Consider the following 23,180-nt stretch of genomic DNA (forward strand, 5'->3'; position numbering starts at 1 on the left):
CATCTGGAAACTCATAAACATGCTATTTCTAGCTTTTAAAAAAAACAATAATACAACATATAAATCACTATAAAGCGTTTTACAAATTTTTTTTTTTTCCTTTTAAGTAAAAGTGAGTTGCCAATAGTAGGATTAAAAAAACAAAAAAAAAAATGAAACTTTGAAGCCATGTAACATGCAGTATGTTATATTACCCGGTTACACTGTGGTCCTTGCACAAAGCAGAATGGACATGTCTGGATAGACAAATCCTAAATATGCTCAATTGCCGCCACTGTGACATCAAATGCAGGCACTGTGCCCATCAAACGCAGCCACTGTACCCATAAATTGCTGCCACTGTGCCATCAAACGCAGCTACTGTACCCATCAATTGCTGTCAGTGTGCCCATCAATTGCTGCCACTGTGCCCATCAATGGCTGCCAGTGTGCCCATCAATTGCCGCTACTGTGTCCATCAATTGCTGCCAGTGTGCCCATCAATTGCTGCCAGTGTGCCCATCAATAAAAAAGTACATTTATTATTTTTTGTTGCAGAAGCCTGGAAAGCACTGCACCAGTGATCAGCAGATCACTGATGCCATGCAGGCCTCATGTACACTATCGGTGTATCGGCTTACCTGTAAGGGTAAGCTGATAATCCCTGACAGCCTACCATTAAAGTTCACGTGCATGTAAAGGCAGACATCCCAATACCTTTAGTAATATAGTGTAAACAAATATATATTATATATATATATATATATATATATATATATATATATATATATATATATATATATACACACACAAGCATGTGTGTTTGAGCTTTGGGGTGCATACCCTAATGCATAAGGCTGCTCATGCCTATGATCAGGGACTATACCTGAAGCCTGTGCTTTTATTATGGGATGCCGTTGTCATACATATAGTGCGGCCCTGGGCTTTTTACTATTGTGAATAACATTGGAGTTAATTTACTAAAACTAGAGAGTACAAAATCTGGTGCATGTCTGGGCTGGGCTCAGCCCTTCCTTCTCAAAGCTGACCGCTTAGCTGTCGGCTAATTGCCAGCTCCTATCTCCCCACAGGGACTCACCTGTTGATGATATCCTGCTCGTCAGTCCTGCCTACTTAGGCCTCTTTCACACAGACTGTCCGTTCAGGTCCGCCTGTCAGTTTTTTAGGTGGACCTGAACGGACACTCCATAGACCTCTATGGAGCATCGGATGTCAGCGGGGACATCAGATCGGGTGATGATGGACTCTATGGTCCATCCTCATCCGATCCCCCATAGGGGAGAGTGGCGCTCTGACAGGTCCGTGCAGAGACAGACCTGTCATCTTCCTGCTTAATGGCTGAGAAGAGCGGGCTCCGTACACAGACACATCCGTGTGAAGGAGCCTTTAAGCCGTCCAGTCCAGATGATCTCTGCCTTCACCTTGGTCACATCTCTGGAGACGCTCTCCTGTGTTCCTGTTAAAGACCTGCTTGGCTGACATTCCTTCTGGCTCTAGAACCTGCTTGCTGTTCTACTATGCTCATCTCTGGCTCCCTGATGTTTTGGCTTGCATGACTATCTGTTCCGGTTCCTTCACTCTGGCTATGCTTTGACTATGTTTACTCTGTTTACATTTTTTTATTATTATTTTACAAGTGTGATTTAACTGTACTTCTGTCTCAGTCTGATTCATGGTTTCTGACAGTTCAGCTCTGCATAGAAACCAATCAGTTTCCAGTTTTTCTATTTTTGTCAAAGCATAATTGAACAAACCGAAGTTAAAGGCTGATTGACTACCATGCAATGCTGCACCTGATTTTGTACTGTCCAGTTTTAGTAAATTAACCCCATTGCATCACATTATCATTGCAGTACAACAGCTGGAACATAGATTTTCATCTATCATGCCTGTAATAGTCTTGTTCAGCTTGTTCAACTTGATATGATACCTTTGCACAACTTAAAGTGTCAGTCCACCCAAAATTTAATATTTTTTTTTCCATAAAAGTTTTTATTTAAAAAAATAAATAAATTGCAGTACATTGCAGTACAAGATATGCCAGAGTCGTTAACATGTAAGTAGCATTCCAATATCATACACATTAATAACCCAAATTTTATGAATGGATGGAGCCTAAATGGTTATGTCTTGGATAATCCAACATGCCATAATATCTAATTCTGTACCTGTCCATCTGGTGCCCTAGAGCCTCCTGTTGAAAGCAAAAGATCCAACAGGGAGAGTGAAAAGTTGTGTAGATCCAGGAACTCAAATGAGTGGATCTCACCAATATTATCTCCAATGTAACATCTACCAAAAAATCTCAGTTTTGGTTGGAAAATTTCAGTTTTCGGTGAACAGTGGATTTTCCCTCCTAGAGCTTATAGCTTCCAAAGTGTACAAAGAGACTAGGTTAATACATGGGTAGTGATTTTTAACATTAAACTTCCAATATACACAAAATATTTCGTAGGATAAACAAGGCAAAACTGATCTCCCTAACTTCTTGCTTTCGGTTTATTGGACCTGCTGATTTGTCACAAATTAGCATTTAGATGTCCCCCAGAAAAAAATAATAGGTTAAAGAGCCTTCTACATCAAATGTTAAAAACTCAAGAGCCACAGCAAAAGAAATATGGTTTTTCTTAGGGCTTCTTGCATTTGCTTCTAGAATAATGCCTATGGGCAAAATCTTTTCCACAAGGCTTACTTTTGTAATTGCTTGACTGAAGTCTCCATCCTTGTATTTAACTAGTGAAATCAAGGAAGATTTGTTAGGACGGCACAGTTTTTTTGTTTTTTTTTAAGTAAAACAGCTGGTCCTTTTAGCAGGATGAATTTATTTTGAATGGTAATTTTCAGTTTTACACACATCCCCTCTCCACAGTGGTAAAGGAAGAAAGGAATGTGCAGAGCTGTGCTCTGAGACAGCAAGCTGTCTGCTAATCTATTTATAGCAACCTCCCACAACACACACTTCAGGCTGCCCTGGGGTAGGCACCTACATGGCAAATGAGGTTTAATTTAGAAAAATGTAAAATAATGCATTTGGGTGGAAAAAATATGAATACAATCTATACACTAGGGGGAGAACCTCTGGGTGAATTTAGGATGAAAAAGGACCTGGGGGTCCTAGTAGATGGTAGGCTCAGCATTGGTCTGCGATCCCAAGCTGCTGCTAATAAAGCAAACAGGATATTGGCATGCATTAAAAAGGGATTAACTCCAGGGATAAAGCCATAATTCTCCCACTCTACAAGACTTTGGTCTGGCCGCACCTGGTGTATGCTGTCCAGTTGTGGGCACCGGTCTTCAGGAAGGATGTATTACAAAGAAGGGCAACAAAGCTACCGTATATACTCGAGTATAAGCCGAGATTTTCAGCCTCTTTTTTGAGGCTGAAAGTGCCCCCCTCGGCTTATACTCGAGTCATCGCTGTCTGCCCGCTCGATCAGCGTGTCGAGCAGACAGACAGCGGCCATTCTATAATTCAAAAGCCGCGCCTCCGGCTCCGCCTTCGCCTGTGATAGGCGGAACACTGAATTTCCCAGCAGCCTGTGTTCCGCCTATCACGGACATCGTATCATCCTCGTACTACGGACGAGGATGATACGATGTCCGTGATAGGCGGAACACAGGCTGCTGGGAAATTCAGTGTTCCGCCTATCACAGGCGAAGGCGGAGGCGCGGCTTTTGAATTTTACAATGGCCGCCGAGGCGCCGACGAAGAGGGCACGGGACGGAGGCAAGGCAAGGCACGGCACGGGACGGGACGGAGGCAAGGCAAGGCACGACACGGGACGGAGGCAAGGCAAGGCACGGCACGGGACGGAGGCAAGGAGGCAAGGCACGGGACGGAGGCTCGGGACAAAGGCTCGGGACACAGGTAGGCTGGACACACACACACACACACACACACACACACACACACACACACACACACACACGGATGGATGGAGACACACACACACACAGGGATGGATGGATACACACACACACAGGGATGGATGGATGGATGGAGACACACACACACAGGGATGGATGGATGGAGACACACACACACAGGGATGGATGGATGGATGGATGGAGACACACACACACAGGGATGGATGGATGGACACACACACACACAGGGATGGATGGACGGACACACAGGGATGGACGGACACACAGGGATGGACGGATGGATGGACACACACACACACAGGGATGGATGGATGGACACACACACACACAGGGATGGATGGACGGACACACAGGGATGGACGGACACACAGGGATGGACGGACACACACACAGGGATGGACGGACACACAGGGATGGACGGACACACAGGGATGGACGGACACACAGGGATGGACGGACACACACACAGGGATGGACAGGCATGTCTCACCCTCGGCTTATACACGAGTCAATAAGTTTGCCAGTTTTTTTGGGGGTAAATTGGGGGCCTCGGCTTATATTCGGGTCGGCCTATACTCGAGTATATACGGTAATAAAGGGTCTAGAAGACATTAGCTATGAAGAAAAGCTGTGAGCACTGAACTGGAAAAAAGATGTTTGAGAAGGGATATGATTTCAATTTACAAATACTATACTGGTGACCCCACAATAGGGATAAAACTTTTCCACGGAAGGGAGTTTAATAAGACACCTGGCCAGTCATTAAAATTAGAAGAAAAGAGGTTTATCTTTAAACTACTGTAGCACTGACCCCCCGAAGGAGCTGCTGATTTTATTGGGCTTACCGTTACCTTCTTGACCTCATGTGCGTCTAGGGGTTTCCTGAGGTTGATTACCCAAAGAATTGTAGAAACTGACACTGGATCCGCTTTTGGGATTCTTATTTGCAAAAAGGGAGTAGACAAAACACAGTCTCTCAATAAGGGTTAGAGGGTTTCAGGTAGAAAGTTCAGGTACTCTTGGAACTTATTCAAAGCAGGTCGTCTATAGCAATCCAGAGAATAGCCATTCACAACTGGATCCTCACCGCTATCGGATAGACCTCCTCTCACTAGGCCTAGCAGCTGAGTGTTCAAATAAAGCAAAGCCTCTGCCACAGACTTGCATATGAATGTTTTAATAAAGTCTCTGCCACAGACTTGTTGTAGAACACTTGTAGTAAAGTCTCTGCCACAGACTTGTTGTAGAACACTTGTAGTAAACTGAAGGATGTAGGTAAATTTAGAGAGCCCTCATATGATACCTTGCAGCTGGTCCGGCGATACTGCATGAGGGTAGATTCACTTGGGGTCTTTCAACTAAGCCTCCAGGCTCTTTCTGAGAAGCCAGCCTTCAGCGTGGCCTTCCCCCAAAGAGTCCATCCCTGGTTGCTTCTTCAGTTGCTGAGCCTCTCCACACAAGAGACTGCACCGGACTACCTCCGAATCCTCCCTCCAGTTACTTTGCCTCGGGCTAGCCTGCCCCGAGACTCAGAATTGGATGGATCCACACCCCAGGCCATGAGGGCCATGGGGGCTGGTCAGGAAGACCAGGACCAAACAGACAGAAAGCTCTTCTGGACCGGAACCCAGAAGCATATGATATCAGTACCTTAAGTACCCTCTCCCAGAATGCACAGCAGGATGATACGCCCACTGGGTTGGTTCCAAGAAGGAATGGTACTCAATGCGCCTAACTGAACTGCGTTCTCACACCTGCTAGTGATGACAGTGCCACCTATGGCCAAACAGAACAGTGCAATCCAGCTAGACTGGTACTGAAACCATAATTTGGAATAATCAAACCCAAAGCCAAACTGCGGTTCTAGGAACATTAAATAGAGAAAAACACATAGCTCGTGCTCTTCAGGAGCCGGCGCTACACTACGTAGAGGGTTCTTTACTGTAAGAGCGGCAAGGATGTGGACTTCACTTCCACAGGTGGTGGTCTCAGCGGGGGCATCGGTCTAAAACTATTAGATAAGCACCTGAACGACCGCAACATAAAGGGATATACAATGTAATACCGACATATAATCACACACATAGGTTAGACTTGATGGACTTGTGTCTTTTTTCAACCTCACTTACTATATGTAACTATAAAGCCCCATGCACACTATCAGTTCTTCTGCTGATTTTTGTCTTTAAATTGACCAAAACCATGTAGTGCAAGGGCCTGCCTTATTGCATACAAATTGAAACTCCCAAGGTTTGACAGACAATCTTATAGTGTGTATGGGCCTTTAGATAAGAAAACACAACAAATATATGTGCCCAGCTCAAATTTCATGAATCGGGTTTACATCCAATTTTCTACAAAACAAATACTTAGATCAATCTGGCTGTTTTTATTCCTATTTTTCAAAAATGTTAGCATGTGTCTCTTTCTTTGGAAAGTTAAATGCTGCCCCAGTTTGTTCCTCCTATTTTGTTATCAAACATTTTTTCAAAGGTTTTAAGAAGCAATGTTACCTTCTTGGCCCCTTCTTTCTTTCCTCTTAGATGCAGGCCTCAAATGGACCCCGGGGAAACCTCTAGACCCCTCCTCCCATCCCTCCTCCCCCCTTTCCTTTCTCCACTGCCTTGTCACTTGGAAGTCACTATAATTTAAATCATGGTGATCATCACATTCCATTGGTTAGTAGCGCCCTTTCTGAAGTGATTGTTAACTGTCACAATGCAGCTAAACATAAAAGAAGCAATGTTATTCTCCTGATTACAAAAGGAACAACAACAAAAAAAAAATGGATTTCTCCATTTCCATTCCTCCCCCACCTGGGTCAACTCCCGCTGCTGTTATACTACACTGATCAGTATCTGAAGCAAATTGGCTGAAGCCACTGATCAACAAAAGTCTTTCAGTATGTTAGTTTGGCAGAAGTCAGTCTAACGATAAACTTCTGTCAAACATGGAGGGCCATACAGATATCAAAATTCGTCAGAAAGGACCCAGCATTATTCAGTCTGTTCTTCTGCCTTTGAATCACTACAGTTCACACTATTGCGAATTGGATGCAGGTTTCCCATAGCAGGAGATTGTGACCGGCTCTCTATGAAGCTGGTTCAAACATCTCCGCAGCAGCTCCGGTACGAATTGCACAGGAGCCCTGTGTGTCTTTTGGTCCATTTCAGGTCCGAATTCAACCAAAAATTTGGGCTGAAATCAGACCTTAAACAGTGAATGAACATGCACCGGACTCCTGCTGTGAGCCGCTACATTCTCCAGTGTGAACCTAGCCTAAGCCCTGGTTCACATTGATGCGATTTGGCATGCAATTTGACATGTCAAACCGCATGCCAAATTGGTGGCAATTGCCAACAATGGCAGAATCCAAATTGGTGTGAAGCCGCATTTGCGGTGCTGCCCCGATTCCCAAAAGTAGTTTCTGTACTGCTTTTCCCGATTTTGGGATGCGATTTCCATTGACATCTGTGCAGAAACCACCACAGATGTCTTTGAAATCACACCCGAAATCAGAACTGACTTGCGGGAATGAAATTATGCAAATTCAGCTGAACTTCATTCCCGCAGTCAGTGTGAACCAGGGCTAAAACTGAATTTTCTTTGGCCTTTTTAAGTGTATTTTGTATATACAAGCTAGTTTCTTGCTCCTGTGATTGTAAAAGGGGATTGTTGCTGGATGTACAGGCAAATGATAACAATGTAAACATGTTTTTATTAAAATCAAAGACAGACCAGTTGGCCAGAGGTAAATAGTTGACAATTAAAGCTCTTTGTGCTATTAAAGAAAAGTTTGGCTGCGATTGTCTTTGGTGACAAAATGATTTTTGCTTATTCTTTTAGAATTGTGGAAGCTATGGAAGCAGCCAGGCTGGAACTTAGTCAAATATACATAAAAAGGTTTGGCACATGGGAAGTTAGTTGATTTAATTTGTATATAGCCCGTGGATTGTGTATTTACCAAAGTCTTTTGGTAGAGCAGCTTGGATTGCACATCACTCCTTTGTACTTTGGGCCTATACTATATAGTACATGCACTGAGAACTTTCACTTTTGAACTGATGAGCTATTCATTCTTTAGATAGGTAGTAGGGGGGCATGAGACTGGACAATCTACTTGACGTGTTTCATTTGTTACAAGTTTGATTGCCAGATATTATCCTTTTCACCTAGGTGAAATGTCCTTGACAAATATCATACCCAGTGACCTCACTGCTATCCACAGTCAATTACCTAATCTCATGTTAGTCTTCTCTGAAAATGACAATCTGTGTTTCCAGTCTTGGGCTTTAGTTATGGACAAAATTGGGGATTTTCTTTCCACCAGTGCAAGCTTGGAAGTTTTAATCCTCATTTGTTCTACTGTGTTTCAGTTCTCTTGTCTGACATTAGTAACAATGTCTCTAAAGTTGAGTCAGTTGCAGCTGTATTGCCTCCCACCTTTGTGTGCGGATAGCATTACAACTGGTAATCTGATGGTAATGTACAGATGTTTGGTGCTTAAAGCCTGAAGAATGAGAAGGTCTTTTGTCTTTTTGTTTGTTTAATTACAGGTTAACCACTTCAGCCCCGGAAGAATTTACCCCCTGCCTGACCAGAGCACTTTCTTGCGCTTTGGCATTGCGCAGCCTTAACTGACAATTGCGTGGTTGTGCGATGTGGCTCACAAACAAAATATACGTCTTTTTTTACCCACAAATAGATCTTTCTTTTTGTGGTATTTTATCACCCCTGTGGTTTTTATTTTTTGTGCTATAAACAAAAAAGAGCGTAAATTTTGAAAAAAAAACATTTTTTTTACTTTTTGCTATAATAAATATTACCCAAAAATATCTCAAAAAATAATTTTTCCTCAGTTTAGGCCGATATGTATTCTCCTACATATTTTTGGTAAAAAAAAATCACAATAAGTGATTATTGATTGGTTTGCGCAAAAGTTATAGCGTTTAGAAAATAGGGGATAGTTTTATGGCATTTTTATTAATATATATATTTTTTAAATGGCGGCGATCAGTGATTTTTTTCGTGACTGCGACATTATGGACACATCGTACATTTTTGACACATTATTGGGACCATTGTCATTTATAAAGCAATCACTGCTATACAAATGCACTGATCCCTGTGTAAATGACACTGGCAGTGAAGGGGTTAACCACTAGGTGGCAGTGTAGGGGTTAAGTGTGTCCTAGGACGTGTTGCTAACACAGATCACTGATCTCTGCTCCAATTGCAGGGAGCAGAGATCAGTGTCACTGTTGCTAGGCAGAATGGGGAGATGCTTGTTTACTTTAGCATCTCCCCGTTCTTCCTCTCCGTGAGGAGATTGCGGGTATCCCCGCAGCGATCGAGTCCGTGGAAGCCGTGACCGGACTCACTGAGCTTCCCGTGAGCATGCGAGCGAGCTGCCTCTTAAAGGGCAAAGTACAAGTATGTGATTTTGCCTGTACGTGCCCTTCTGCCGACGTATATCGGCGTGAGGTGGTCGGGAAGTGGTTAAAGTGTATAATAATATGTTTTAAACCTCAATAAAGGGCTATGGACACATTTTTCTACAAATTGGTTGTCTGGTGTTTTATTAATCACTTGATATAGTATGGGGTGGTTGTGCATGGGGTTGTACAATGCTATGCAAAAGAGACTAAAATCTGGTAGTAACTCTTATAATCGTTATTTTCCTAGTCAGGAAAACACTGCAGGCGGAAGAATAACAGACCTCTGTGTGCTTTTAAGACCAAATGCTCTCAGCTGAATAGGTCGTAAAATGTTAGTACAACTAAGCATATGCAACTAAAAATACATCTGATTTTATGTGTACTATTGTCTTTAAAATTATTACCTGACAAATACACAGATGACATTTTCATTTATGTTACTGCATTTTCCAGATATACCGTAGTTTATAGTCGTTTTAAGTCAATACATGCTGTATGAACCATAGCACATGCAATGTCCTATACTAAACACTCTACTGAGCAAACTTCTACAAGCTTCTTTACTTTATAGAATTCCAGTAAATACCATAACCCTCTTTAAAGGAAAATTCCTCTCTCTCTTCATCCTCCTTCCATAATATTTGAAATCAAATATGGGCTTTTTCACTGAGGCAAAAAGAAATGTGCAGATTGCAGTAACCTCTATCAGCATTTGATAAAATACATTTTCTAATCTGGTTCTGACATACTAAAATATGATTGGTTAACCACACTTTGCACTCCATATCTTTTCTTTGTGAACCTTCAAAGTATGGGGGCTGCCATTCCTGACTTGTTCTATGGGGGTGTTATCCTGATCCTGGCTATACTATTAGATTTAATTATTTCTAATTAATTTCTTTGAATTAATTAAAGTGCACGCCCAGTCATGTTTTTTTGTTTTTTTTTGTTTTGCATAAGTGAAGAAGGACTAAAACTCGTGTCAAATTTTACTGCTATAGGATCTTCTGTTGGAGAGATTTCCCCTAGTGTATTCACTAGATTGTTACAAATTTTACTGCTATAGGATCTTCTGTTGGAGAGATTTTCCCTAGTGTATAGACTAGATTTTTGAATTATGAATATAAATCCTAAGAATGCTCATTTACTAATCGTTAGTGGGGTAAAATCGAAGTTTGTTTTCCTCAGTAGTGACGGGAAAATTTTATGGAGCAGAATGGACATTTTTTCTCAAATACATTCCCAGTGGTTTGGAAGATTTGTTATGCCCCGTACACACGAGCAGACTTTTCAACATCCAAAGTCCGACGGACTGATTCCGTCAGACTATTCGATCGTGTGTGGGCTGCAACGGACTTTTGATTCACCAAAGTCTGACGGACTTTAGAATATGGAACATGCTTCAAATTTTTCCGACGGAACTCCGCCGGACCCGGTCCCTTCGAAAAATTCGCTCGTGTGTATGCTATTCCGACGGACTAAAACCGACGCTAGGGCAGCTATTGGCTACTGGCTATGAACTTCCTTATTCGAATCCAGTCGTACGTCATCACGTTCGAATCCGTCGGAGTTTAGTGTGATTGTGTGTGGCCAAGTCCGCTCAGCCGAAAAGTTCGTCAGAATTCTGTCGGAACTCCGGCAGAACTCCGGCAGAACTCCTTCGGAAGTCTGTCGGACATAAGTCCTCTCGTGTATACAGGGCTTTAGAAAGTCCACCAGCTTAACTAACATTAATGGTGACAATTGTTTAATTAGACAGGAAGTGTTTCAAAATATGCAACAGGGACACAGATTTGTGCTTAAACAAACCAGATTCCTTAAGATTTCCAGACTATATACACTTCCTACATCAGTATTTGAACTTAACTAATTTTATATGCTACACACACTAATCTTATCCAGGAGGTCCTAGCTAAGTTTTAGCCCTTGTACACACGGTCGGACATTCTGACAACCAAATCCGTTGGATTTTGTTCCGACGGATTTTGTCCGAAACTGCTGCATACACACGGTCGGACAAAGTTGTCGGAAAATCTGATTGTACATACTGTGATGACATTATTTCGTTATGACGGGACTACGTTCAGGCTAGTAGCTAATAGCCTTGGTCTAGGAATTTGATCTGAGCATGTGTGGCACTTTGTTCGTCGGAGTAGGCTACACATGATCGGAGTATGTCCGATCAGAGCATGTTGTCGGAAAATTTTATAGACAAGTTGGAAAACTTGGTCCGTTGGATATTCCGATGGAAACAGTCCGATGGAGACCACACACAGTCGGATTATCCAACAATATGGTCTGATCGGACACATTCCATTGGAATGTCCGACCGTGTGTACAAGGGCTTACACTTTAAGTGCATCATTCTTTCTTTTTTCTTTTACAGACTTTCCCTACCCTACTAAAAAAAAAAAGTTTTATTTCTGGAGGTGCTTCCGTTGGAGATTTTTTTTCCACTTCATGTTTGGTGAAACCATGTCACAAGGACACTAAATGAGGGGAAATCTCCCTAACATAATCCAGATAGCAGTAAAAGCTCAACAGGGGTCCTAGTTCTTCCTTAGTGTATTCAAACCTAAAAAATACAACATTTTGGCTGGATTAACAACTTAAATACACCTAAGGGCCAGGTCACACTAAACAACTTGACAGCAAAGACATCAAAAAATACTCCTAATGTTTCCTTATGGTATTGCTCCATTACTGGCTGAACCTGTGAGACGTCAATCCATAACTGTTAGCAAGTGAGGTTCTGCATCCTTTTAGCCAGTGAGGACGCAATGCTCATTAGATAAGTTGTCAGTTTGATTTGGGTGAACCTTAAGAACCTCTTCACATCAATGTACTGCAATAATGCACATTGATGTGCTGCAGTGCCATTTATTCAGAATATCTCCCAATACACCTTTCCAGTGCACTTGTGTTGCACTGAGCTGTGGTGCTAAAAATTCACATGTCGCAAGGGGTGGGCTCTCTGAGCGACATCATTGGATGGCCATGCACCATGCCTATATAAGAGGTGTCGGACAATGGGGAACATAAGAACGGAGGAAGACAGCTACGTGACAAGACCAGCTTTATTTGTTTTTTAGCGGCAACGGCGAAGAAGAAGACGGCGGTAACGCGAGGAGGTGGTGCAAGAAGTCGACAACACCTGGAGATGATAGCTCGGGGAGAAAACAGTGGCAGAAAAAGGCAAGGGCACTGGGAGAGACGACATCAGGAGAGACGGCAGCTCAGAGCTATTTTACTAATAAAGGAATTGTCAAAAACTGCCTCTTGTTTTTTTAAACTTTTCACTGCTTTTTTGGTGAAGGGGTCAATCCCCATTCACATAGGGTGGGGGGCCAGGATCTGGGGGTCCCCAGCCTTTCCTGACCTGCTGGGCAGCATGCTCGGATAAGGGTCTGATATGGATTTTGAGGGGGTCCTACGCCGTTTTTTTTTTTTGCAAATTTTTTGGGCGGAAAAAATTTTTCCTGGCAAATTTTTTTTTTGGGACATTCAGCTTTCAGCGGGGAACCAGCTTTATACAATGCATTTTACAGTACATTTAAAGACAAAATAAAAAAAAAACTAAAACACAAAATGCATGAAAACAGCATGCAAAAAGTATGGACCTCTACATTAACATACATAATTAATGTTTTGCAAACCATCACTGAGTAGCGATGTGCATGAGAGATCGTTTTGTATATTTGTATTTGTTACGTATATTTGTTGTTCTGAATCGATTCATATTTTCAATCATTATTTTGGAAGATTGGTTATATTCGCTTTAACGTGTTAATACGTTACTTTGGGAGATTACTTATGCAAGCTACGTAATCCTTGCTAATCTAACCCACAAAGAGAAATGGAATGAGCTAATTGGATGATATCGACTGGATTTTCGTGCATCCCAAAAATGAGTGGAATTTTTTTTATTTTGGATTCAACATTATGTTAAAATTCAGACATTCTGATGGATCCACCTCTATCCAACCCAAACACAAGTTGTTTTTTATAATAATGAAAAATGTTAATGCAAAGTAAAAATAAAATGTGTCCGAATAAATGTGGATCATTCATTATGTTGTTACGTTATTTTAAATACTTCAAACATTAACAAAAGACCCAAACTATTGCATCATGTCATTCGAATTAAACAAATGAATACAAATTCATTTTTTTACCATTTATTTTGGATTTGTGGAAATTCGTTACTATTAAGATTTGGAAAGTGGGACACATCGGAATCTCTAAATAATGAAAATGTTGCGATAATTTTGATCTGTAATGAAACAAATTGCACATCGCTACACTTGAGCTAGTCAGGTTCAAAGAAACAAAGATTTTTGTGTTAATGCTAGTGAAAAGCTGCATCTTTTATGTCATTTTTTGTTTTCTTTTCCCATAGTTACACTGTTTTTTATTGCTATCAAAAGATGAATTTAAAAAAATTAAAAATTTGAGGCATCTCATATTATTACTATTTTAAAAAGTCATGCATAGTAAACACTCATATTAATTGTGTTCAGTAGACATTCTGAGGCTGATTTACTCTAAAAATTGAGAATCTTCACACAAAGTGTGAAGATTCATTTTAATTATCTAAACATGCACAGGTGAAATAATAATAATAATAATAAAAATAAAAAAAACAGAAATTAACTGTCCACATGATTTCATAACTGAAGTGAATCGACATTCTTTTTATGAGTTAAAGTCCTGGGCTCCTTTAGTAAATCAGCCAGTTTGTCATTGACTTACTCTTGTTATTACAACATATGTTGGGTTGCATTCAAGTTATCCAAACACTATGATTATGTTTATTGTATGGGTAGAAGAGAAAACACTTCTCTTCACTTATCTAGGGATTAACATGAATACAATGCTAAAGCATCATATGATATGTAATTTATACTTTGTACATATTGATGAGAAACATGTCCTCATGTACTATTTGATTGTATTGCAACCAAAATTACACATGCGTGATCCTTTGTGTCAATGCTCTCTCTATCAGTAACCACCACCATTTTCAGAAACTGAAAATCATTACATGCTTGCATATTTGTTCATTTTTAGGATTTGATCTATATTTGGTCAAACTTGTGGAAACAGTTTCTGCCCCATATGCTTAAAAATAGCTTAGGTTAAATATAAAAACACTGAGATTGTTTTCCATATTTTCATATGGAAAACTGAATCCTTGGAAATTTGTGTGCATTTTATAGAAAGCAGGGCTGTAACCTTTAGTGCTGGTATTTAATGGGACATGTAAAATATGAAAAGTGAAATATCACATATTTCCTCATGAAACCTGACCACAAGCCTGGAGACCTCAACATGCGAAAGCTGGAATTAGTGACTGACAATTGTTCTAAAGTCTTTATAATTCCAATACAAAGAAGGAGCCGATGATGGTGGCCAAATGCCTGCAGCACAGGATTCTTTCACGGTCCCAAGATAAAAAACAAGGGTGAGAAGCTTAGCTCATCTGTCTGTGGAATTCTGTATTTAAATGTAGAACTTTAAAAGGAATTAAGGAGGCTTTTTTATTTCTTTAACCAAACAGTCATTATCTTAGATTGACATAGAAAACACGTGTGGTTCTAAAATTGTAGTATGATCAGTAAATCAGACAAATTAGGACATATATTTAAAATTCACATATTTAAAAAATGAATATTCAGACTTAATGCTGTTTATGTTAATACATTTCAAACACTTTTGTTTTTTGAAATTTATTAAAAAATTGTTTTGATTCACTTTATGTACCATTGGTAGTACAATTAGGCTCATATTGGTTAGCAGCAAAAGGAAGCCCAGCTGACAGACACCATCAGAGCCAACACCAGCCAGAAACATGAAACAACTAAAAGAAGCAGTTTGCTTGAATAGATACCATGAAGCTGCAAAAAACGTTGTTATTTCCCATAAAACCTTCACCACTTTAACTTTTTTATTCTGCTCATTAAGAACTTCTCATCCAGTCCCCATTCAGTCCCCATCAACTCTACTCTACCTTTTATTCTCTACTGTGTCCTCCACTGCCTGCACCCACTAACTCACTCACTGCACAGAAAATTACTCAAAAAATAAGACTGATACAATTTGTGATGAGATCTCCACTGTACACATATCTCCCCAAGTTTTTCACAGTTATCCTTATCTTAAACTTATCCTGTGTGAAAGAGATGTGTCTGCTGCTTACTGCCCTGTATATTTGTGACAAAAACATGATGTAAGAAGCTAAGTTTGGTTAATTTTATATATTATATATCGTATATAATAGAATATAAGTGCATTATATAAATGAATTACCAATATTACCTTCATTGATGACAGCATGCCAGCGATGTTTATGGTTAGGGTAGGAGGATCTGAAGCTGAAGGTCTGACATTGCCAGTCTCTAAATTCTGGGACCCCAGGAGGACATCTTGGATTCTCACATATTTTATACTGGATTTTCGGATCATTACATTGACGTCCTTCAGTGCTCTGGCTAGAGGTGAGAACAATAAAGATCGGGTGGAAAATGCAGCACATGTATGATACATTAGGAAAGTAAAGATTAAAGGGACACAACATCCAGAATTGCTCTTATACCTTGTACACACGGTCGGAAATTCTGACGGAAAAGGTCCGATCGGATTATATTGTGGGAAAATCTGATCGTGTGTGGGTTCTATCTGACTTTTTCCGTCGGAATTCAAAATTTCTGACAAAAAAATGCAATCTGACTTTTTCCAATCGTTTGTAGAGAATTCCGATCGGACAAAGTGCCACGCATGCTCAGATAAAATTACGAGACCAAAGCTATTGGCTACTAGCCTCAACGTAGTCCCGTCATAACAAACGAACATCATCACGTTCAGAACGATCGGATTTTCTGACAACTTTGTCCGACCATGTGTATGCAACACCAGTTTAGGATAAAATCCATCTGAAAAAATCAGACGCATTTTGTTCTCAGAATTTCCGACCGTGTGTACAAGGTATTACTATGTTGAGCAACATCATGGGCAAGGTAAATCCTTGGCCACATCTTACTGCTGTGTTTGTCCCCTGTATATCCATCCCCTCCCCTGCCATCTTCAAACTTACCATGATAGATAGGGTTCTGCTGTTACCTGTACTGCTTAGATCCTCTCATAAGTGTATACTCCTAATGAAGGATATACTGGGACTGGGACAGGTTACACCATATCCCTGTCATGCTTTCACCAAATTTAAAAATAAAGTCTTAGATAGAAGTCTGTTTACAGTGCTATTACACACAAAACCAAAAATGTGATATATTGCATCTAATCAATTATTAGGGGTAGCTGCATTATTCTTCTTTTCTTTCCCCTCTGTTTTCACTTGGTGATATGGCCAGTAACACACCTCCTGTATTAGAGTGTCCTCACTCTGGATGAATGAGCACAGGGGACACCTCTGGACAGCAGCATTGCTAGTCTGTAGGGGTGAGGGGGAGTAGTAGATGGACTAACGGATTTAGATATTCTAACACATTGAAGTCAAAGTCCAGCTAACACTTCTTAAGCAGTTACAGTAACAGTTTTCTATTCCTTTTGGGATAACAATTTTACATATAAATAAATTAAAGGTGATCATTTTAAGTACCCCTGAATAAAGGGTATGTCTAATCTTTGTAAGTGTCCACTCACACTTTTGTGTCTTTAAAACCATGTGATTTTCATTGTGACTTTACCGTGCAACTTCATGCAATGGCTTTGTTATGACTTTGGCTTTGACCAATGTGATTTTTTTTGTTTGTGCTCTACAAAGTCATTAGACATGTGTTTAGTTTTTTTGGTTTCTTTATCTTCTAACCAATTCCAAATTTTCACAAGGTTTTGAATTGTTCAATCCATTTGCAACCGATTCAATTTCTTTGTGAAGAATAGCTGGTTGTTAAGGAGTGAGCCAGGAAGACGGCTGCCGTGTCCTTAACAACAAATGACTCATTAGCTGTTAGTGGGTTTCCCCACTGACAGCTGAATATGAACAAAAGAATGCAGCCAATGAAAAATACATGAAAAAAAAGAGCCTGGGGTCTCCTCCTATCTATATCAGGCCCTTATCCGAGCATGCAGCCTGGCAGGTCAGGAAAGGGGGGGACAGGGGATATGCCCCCCCAAAGCACCTTGTCCCCATGTCGATGGGGACAAGTGTCTCTTCCCCACAACCCTGGTTGTTGGGGTCTGTTGGTGGGGGCTTATTGGAATCTCTAAGCCTTCTTTAACAAGGGGGCCCCAGAACCTGCCCCCCACCCCTACTCATTCACCAAAAAAGTGTAAAATGTAAAAAAAAAAAAACACAACACATGTTTTTGACAATTCCTTTATTAAAAAATCAAGTATAAAAAAATGTCCCTGGGGTAGATCCATTGTCAATCACAATGCCTGCTGCCACCACTGCCCCCCCCCCCCCCCGCAAAAAAAAGAACCTCCAGTCCCAACAAACGCTCCTGCAATCTGCCATCATCTAATAGCTCCTTCATAACTAAGGGCTGGGGCCACCCGGTGACGTAGCCAGGTGGCACTGCCCCTTTTTGATGTCATCGGCCGAGGGCATTCTGGGTCAGTGACATCACCAGGTGGCCCCGCCTCTTAGTTATTTAAGAGCTGGCTGACAGCGGAAGCCTTTGTCGGGACCGGAGATTTGTTTTCTATTTGGTTTTTTTGGGTCGGCAGTTACAGAAGGTGTCGTAATTGATCATAGACCGTGACAATTTTTTTATTTTTATTTCTTAATTAACGGATGTGTCAAAAACTGCCTACTGTCATTTTTTACACTACATTTTTTTTTCTTTGTGAATGTACCCCTACTCATTCACATGGGGGGCCTGGATCAGGGGGCTCTGGGATTCAGATTCCGATAACAAGTTTGAATGGGGCCTAACTGATACATTCTCCTGGAGAGCATCTTCTTTTAAAAACCAACAGACCTACTGGCTGAATCGCCAGTTGAACATAGAAGAAAGCCTAAAATATAAAATGAATGCAGCTATCACATTTAAGAATCTGTAGGCTGCAGAATAATAAATGTTTATTTTTGGGTTTATTACCACTTTAACAATACAATGTATTAAATATATTTACCTTACACATTTCCGTTGTCTACTTCGAACTCCTGTGCCACACGTTCTGCTGCATGTACTCCAAGAACTCCACTCTCCAGACAAGTGTTCCGAGGATGAGGTCATGCTGGTGCATTCTCCAACTCTACACCACTGTGAAGAGATATACCTATTACAACATTTTTAGCAGGAAAAGGGAAAAGAAAAACAGAGCATAGAGATAAAAAAAAATAAATATGAACCCTAATTGTTTTAAGGATATTAGGATTAGGATCAATGATTACCAAATTCCTAAATAAAATGCTGTTAAGACGGCATGGCTGTTAAACTTACAGTTTACTCTTTGAGTAAACCAGCAGCTCAAAACAACTTAGAAGCAGCTCAGAAGGAACAGGAAAATGTTACAATCACATTTCAATTCTAAATGATATGTTTACTTTTTTTCAGACTAATCATTATCATAAACGCTTCAACTTAATAAAAAAAAAACAAAAAAAAAACAAGATTTAAACAGTTAAAAAAAAAAAAAAAAAAAAACACATAAATAAATTTGCCTGAAAACTACCGTATTATATATTCCCTTTAATGAAGTGACTTAGAACCTTTTCATTGCATTTTGTATATGTGCGTTTTATTATTTTAAACCAAATTGCCCTAATATCACAGAATGTGTCTGTTGGAAAAACGGCTGTATAGTAGATTTGGATATGCATTTGGCACTCTATAAAAAAAGAACAAATTACACATGAGATACATTTTGCAGTCATTGGCTTTCTACAAAATGTTCTATTTTAATTGTCTTTTTCATGTGAAAAAAATGCCCAGATGGAATTAATGGGAACGTTGAACTTGATTAATTTGGATAGCACAAAATAAACTTTAGTTACAGCCTGAAACTTGTTGATGGACACTAAACAGAGTTCTCATTAGCTTTCCTTATGTTGCAACTCATTGATGCAGTTGAAATATCTGAAAAAAATGATATAATGGTGCTGACACTGCATATTGCATTGGGACATTATACACTTAGTCAAATATACTCGTTTTGAATAAAGCTTCTCAGATGGCATTAATATTAATTTACACATAGCAAAAAGAAAGAAACCATTATGAAGCCAAGTACAGTAACTGATGACCTGCAATATTTTTGTATGTTCTGCAACTGAAGTAATTAATCATAAAGTGCTTTTCCTGATTAGACAACTTACTCATATGGGTATCAATTACATCAATCCTTCTAAGTCCATTAGCTGTATTCCCAAGCACCAGCTAAGCTTTTACAATGGTGCAAAGCTATCATGACTCAACTATAATTTTTCTGGAGTTTATTCACTGATATATATGTGTGTGTGTGTGTATGTATATATATATATATATATATATATATATATATATATATATATATATATATATATATATATATATATATATATATATATATATATATATATATATATATATATATATATATATATATATATACACAGTGTCTCACACTGAAGAAATTACACTTTGCTACAATGGAAATTAGTGAGTGTACAGCTTGTATAACAGTGTAAATTTGCTGTCCCCTCAAAATAATTCAACACATGGCCATTAATGTCTATACCGCTGGCAACAAATGTGAGTACACCCCTAAGTGAAAATGTCCAAACTGGGCCCAAATTGTCAATATTTTGTGTGGCCCCCATTATTTTCCAGCACTGCCCCAACCCTCTTGGGCATGGAGCTCACCAGAGCTTCACTGGTTGCCACTGGGGTCCTCTTCCACTCCTCCATGATGACATGGGGGATGTTAGAGACCTTGCGCTCCTCCACCTTCCATCTGAGGATGCCCCACAGATGGTCAATAGGGATTAGGTCTGGAGACATGCTTGGCTAGTCTATCACCTTTACCCTCAGCTTCTTTAGCAAGGCAGTAATCATCTTGGAGGTGTGTTTGGGGTCATTATCATGTTGGAATACTACCCTGCAGCCCAGTCTCCAAAGCGAGGGGCTCATGCTCTGCTTCAGTATGTCACAGTACATGTTGGCATTCATGGTTCCCTCAATGAACTGTAGCTCCCTATTGCAGGTCTTTGGTTGACCATGGTGAAGCCTGTTCTTCGTAGAACCTGTCCTGTTAAACCACTGTATGGTCTGGCCATCATGCTGCAGCTCAGTTTCAGGGATTTTCTTATAGCCTACACCATTTAATGTAGAACTCTTTTTTATCAGATTCTCAGAGAGTTCTTTGCCATTAGGTGCCATGTTGAACGTCCAGTGACCAGTATGTGAGAGTGAGAGCAAGAACACCAAATTTATCACACTTGCTCCCCATTCACACCCGAGACCTTGTAACACTAACGTGTCACATGACACCGGGGAGGGAAAATGGGTAATTGGGCTCAATTTGGACATTTTTACTTAGGGGGTGTACTCACTTTTGTTGCCATTGGTTTAAACATTAAATGAATGTGTTATTTTGAGGGGACAGCAAATTTACACTGTTATACAAGCTGTACGCTCACAACTTTACATTATAGCAAAGTGTAATTTCTTCAGTGTTGTCACATGAAAAGATATCAAATATTTATAAAAATGTGAGGGGTGTACTCACTTTTGTGAGATATTGTACACATCCACATACGGATACAACAGCATATGCATGCAAAAAATAACAGGAAAAAAACATCATGTGCAGATGCGAAAAAAAAAATGTTACTGCTACACTTAAATTACATTAAACATCTTTAGTGCTTTAGATGGTGACTGCTATCCAGGAGAAGCTGAACCTTGCAGTAGAAAAGGTAGGTAATCAAATATTTCTTTACTGATCCCAATATACTGTATTTGGTGCAAGTCTATTAATAAGCTAATGCCAAGAGACAGGTGTGAGGCAAGGGAGCAGTCTGTGTACTGGCCAAGCCTCTGTGAGAGAGTTGGTGCTTGTGATGAAACAGACAAGGAGCTTGAACAGACCATGATAGCCAGGGGTGTGTGTTCTGTTTCCTGTTCTGATTGGTGCTAAAACCCCCATCAGGGAAACATTTCTATTTTGAATAAATGTGAGCAAAAAGCCATTAAATTAACCTGGCCACTGGACTCACACAATATATACCTGTATATTACATAAACGCGTTACATGTAGTTATATATAGTTATAGTAATTTTCCATTCCTAGCTCCTCCTCCTTCATGCTAGCCTCTTAAAGGTCAGCTCTACCATTCTGACACCCCTTGAGGCAACTCCTAGATAGGGATAAAAAGTGTGTTAGCCTCTAACTTCAATGTTCCATCACAAGATCTTACAATGGCCATAAGGCTGGGGATGAATGGCTCAAATGAGGTGGCGCCAGGAATGGAACATTTCGATAAGTTTAAAGTAACACGGTCCCATATCCATGCCCTTCTCATGTCAACCTATAAAAGAATATACTAGCAATATTAGGAGGGAGGAAAAAAAAAACACACAACAATTGAAGGAAACAGCTGATAGAACAGAAGCACCTAGAGATTTATCAAAGCCAAATCTGATGTCCAGGTTATATTTGGGAAGAAAGGTGTTGGATGTACTCCAACTCACAGTCTTACAAAAAGTCTTGACAGGCACTTTTTTATAGCTTGCCCAAAATGCCACCATTCCTCTCATGAGGATAGCCTGTACCTCTGAGGGTGGGGAAAGACCTATGGACTTGGAGGCCAGCTGAATATTTTTACTTATCCAAGAAGACAGGTTGAGCTGTACCATTCTTTGAGCTTGAGGGAAAAACAAAAAGATTTCATGTTGCCTGAACTGTAAAGACCTCTCCCTCTTCTCACTGCAATACCATGGGATGGACTGTATATTTTGTTCTATGAAGAAAAGGGTGGACAGATGGAACTTCAAGGTAACACAATTCAAGCTCACCCAATTCTACCTTGCCATAGAAACTACTCACAACAAAATTGAGTCAGTCAGCCATTCATAGGAAACTTTGTACTATGAAAATTAAAATAATGCTTCCTCTGATTGGCTGAGCTGGAGATCGTGGCTTCATCCATTAGCCCCTCCACCTCAGCCAAAGAGAGAAGCATTGCGCTGATGAACATTCACCTTATTCTGACTGTGATTATTCTGAAAACAACTCAATTTCAAATCTGGGTGCTAGAGGTAGACTGGAATCCTACTCTGAGGAACATACTGTATATGTTAGGACCTGGGCTTGAACCTGGGACCTTTGGTGTGTCTGGCAGTGACTCTGCTTGCTGAGCCACCTGGAATGCTGGACAGCTCCTTGGACAATTCCTTGAATGATCTTGTCTTGAATCTTGTTTGCCTTGAACCTTGAACCCTTTGCTCCTCCCATGAACTTCCTGATTTAAGCCATGTCTCTGCACCAGGAAGTAGCCAGAATATTGTGCCTTCACCAGCCAATATCTTGCTCCTATCTCTCCTGCTGCCGACCGTATCCTCGCTACAATTCGTTACCGACATTTGGCTTGTTCCTGGACTACGCTTCTGCTGAATCCCAACCTGCAACTATTTGTTACCGACTTTTGGCTTGTTTCTCAACTACGCTTCTGCTTGATCCCTACCTGCTATATCTGCTACCAGACCCCCGGCTTTCTCACCTCCTGGTGGGGCTATCCTGAGGACAGCGACCTGGCACTAACACGCAGCCAAGCCCATCTCCACCTTTGGGAGCTCTGGTGAATACCGGTTAGTGCTTAGACCCCGCACCTCAGGTGAACCCGTGTCATCAGCCAGGGTGACCTGTGTGAATATCTGCTCTGCTGCTATAGCTACTAGCCTCTAAGCC

General features: G+C 40.5%; 1 protein-coding gene across 1 annotated transcript in view; it reads right to left on the minus strand.

Annotated features, from left to right (window-relative positions):
- ADAMTS19 (ADAM metallopeptidase with thrombospondin type 1 motif 19) overlaps window positions 1-23,180 on the minus strand; it is a 354,949-nt gene that overhangs the window by 96,443 nt on the left and 235,326 nt on the right. The window contains exons 13-14 of the mRNA XM_077463285.1: window positions 18,423-18,553; window positions 15,645-15,817 (exon numbers count right to left, since the gene is read on the minus strand). Of these exons, the coding sequence (XP_077319411.1) occupies window positions 15,645-15,817; window positions 18,423-18,553 (304 nt within the window). The remainder of the gene's footprint in view (window positions 1-15,644; window positions 15,818-18,422; window positions 18,554-23,180) is intronic.

The sequence above is a fragment of the Lithobates pipiens genome, unplaced genomic scaffold, assembly GCF_037356315.1.
Source record: "Lithobates pipiens isolate NorthernLeopardFrog02 unplaced genomic scaffold, aLitPip1_a1.2 Scaffold_3, whole genome shotgun sequence".
NCBI classification, from domain to species: Eukaryota; Metazoa; Chordata; class Amphibia; order Anura; family Ranidae; genus Lithobates; species Lithobates pipiens.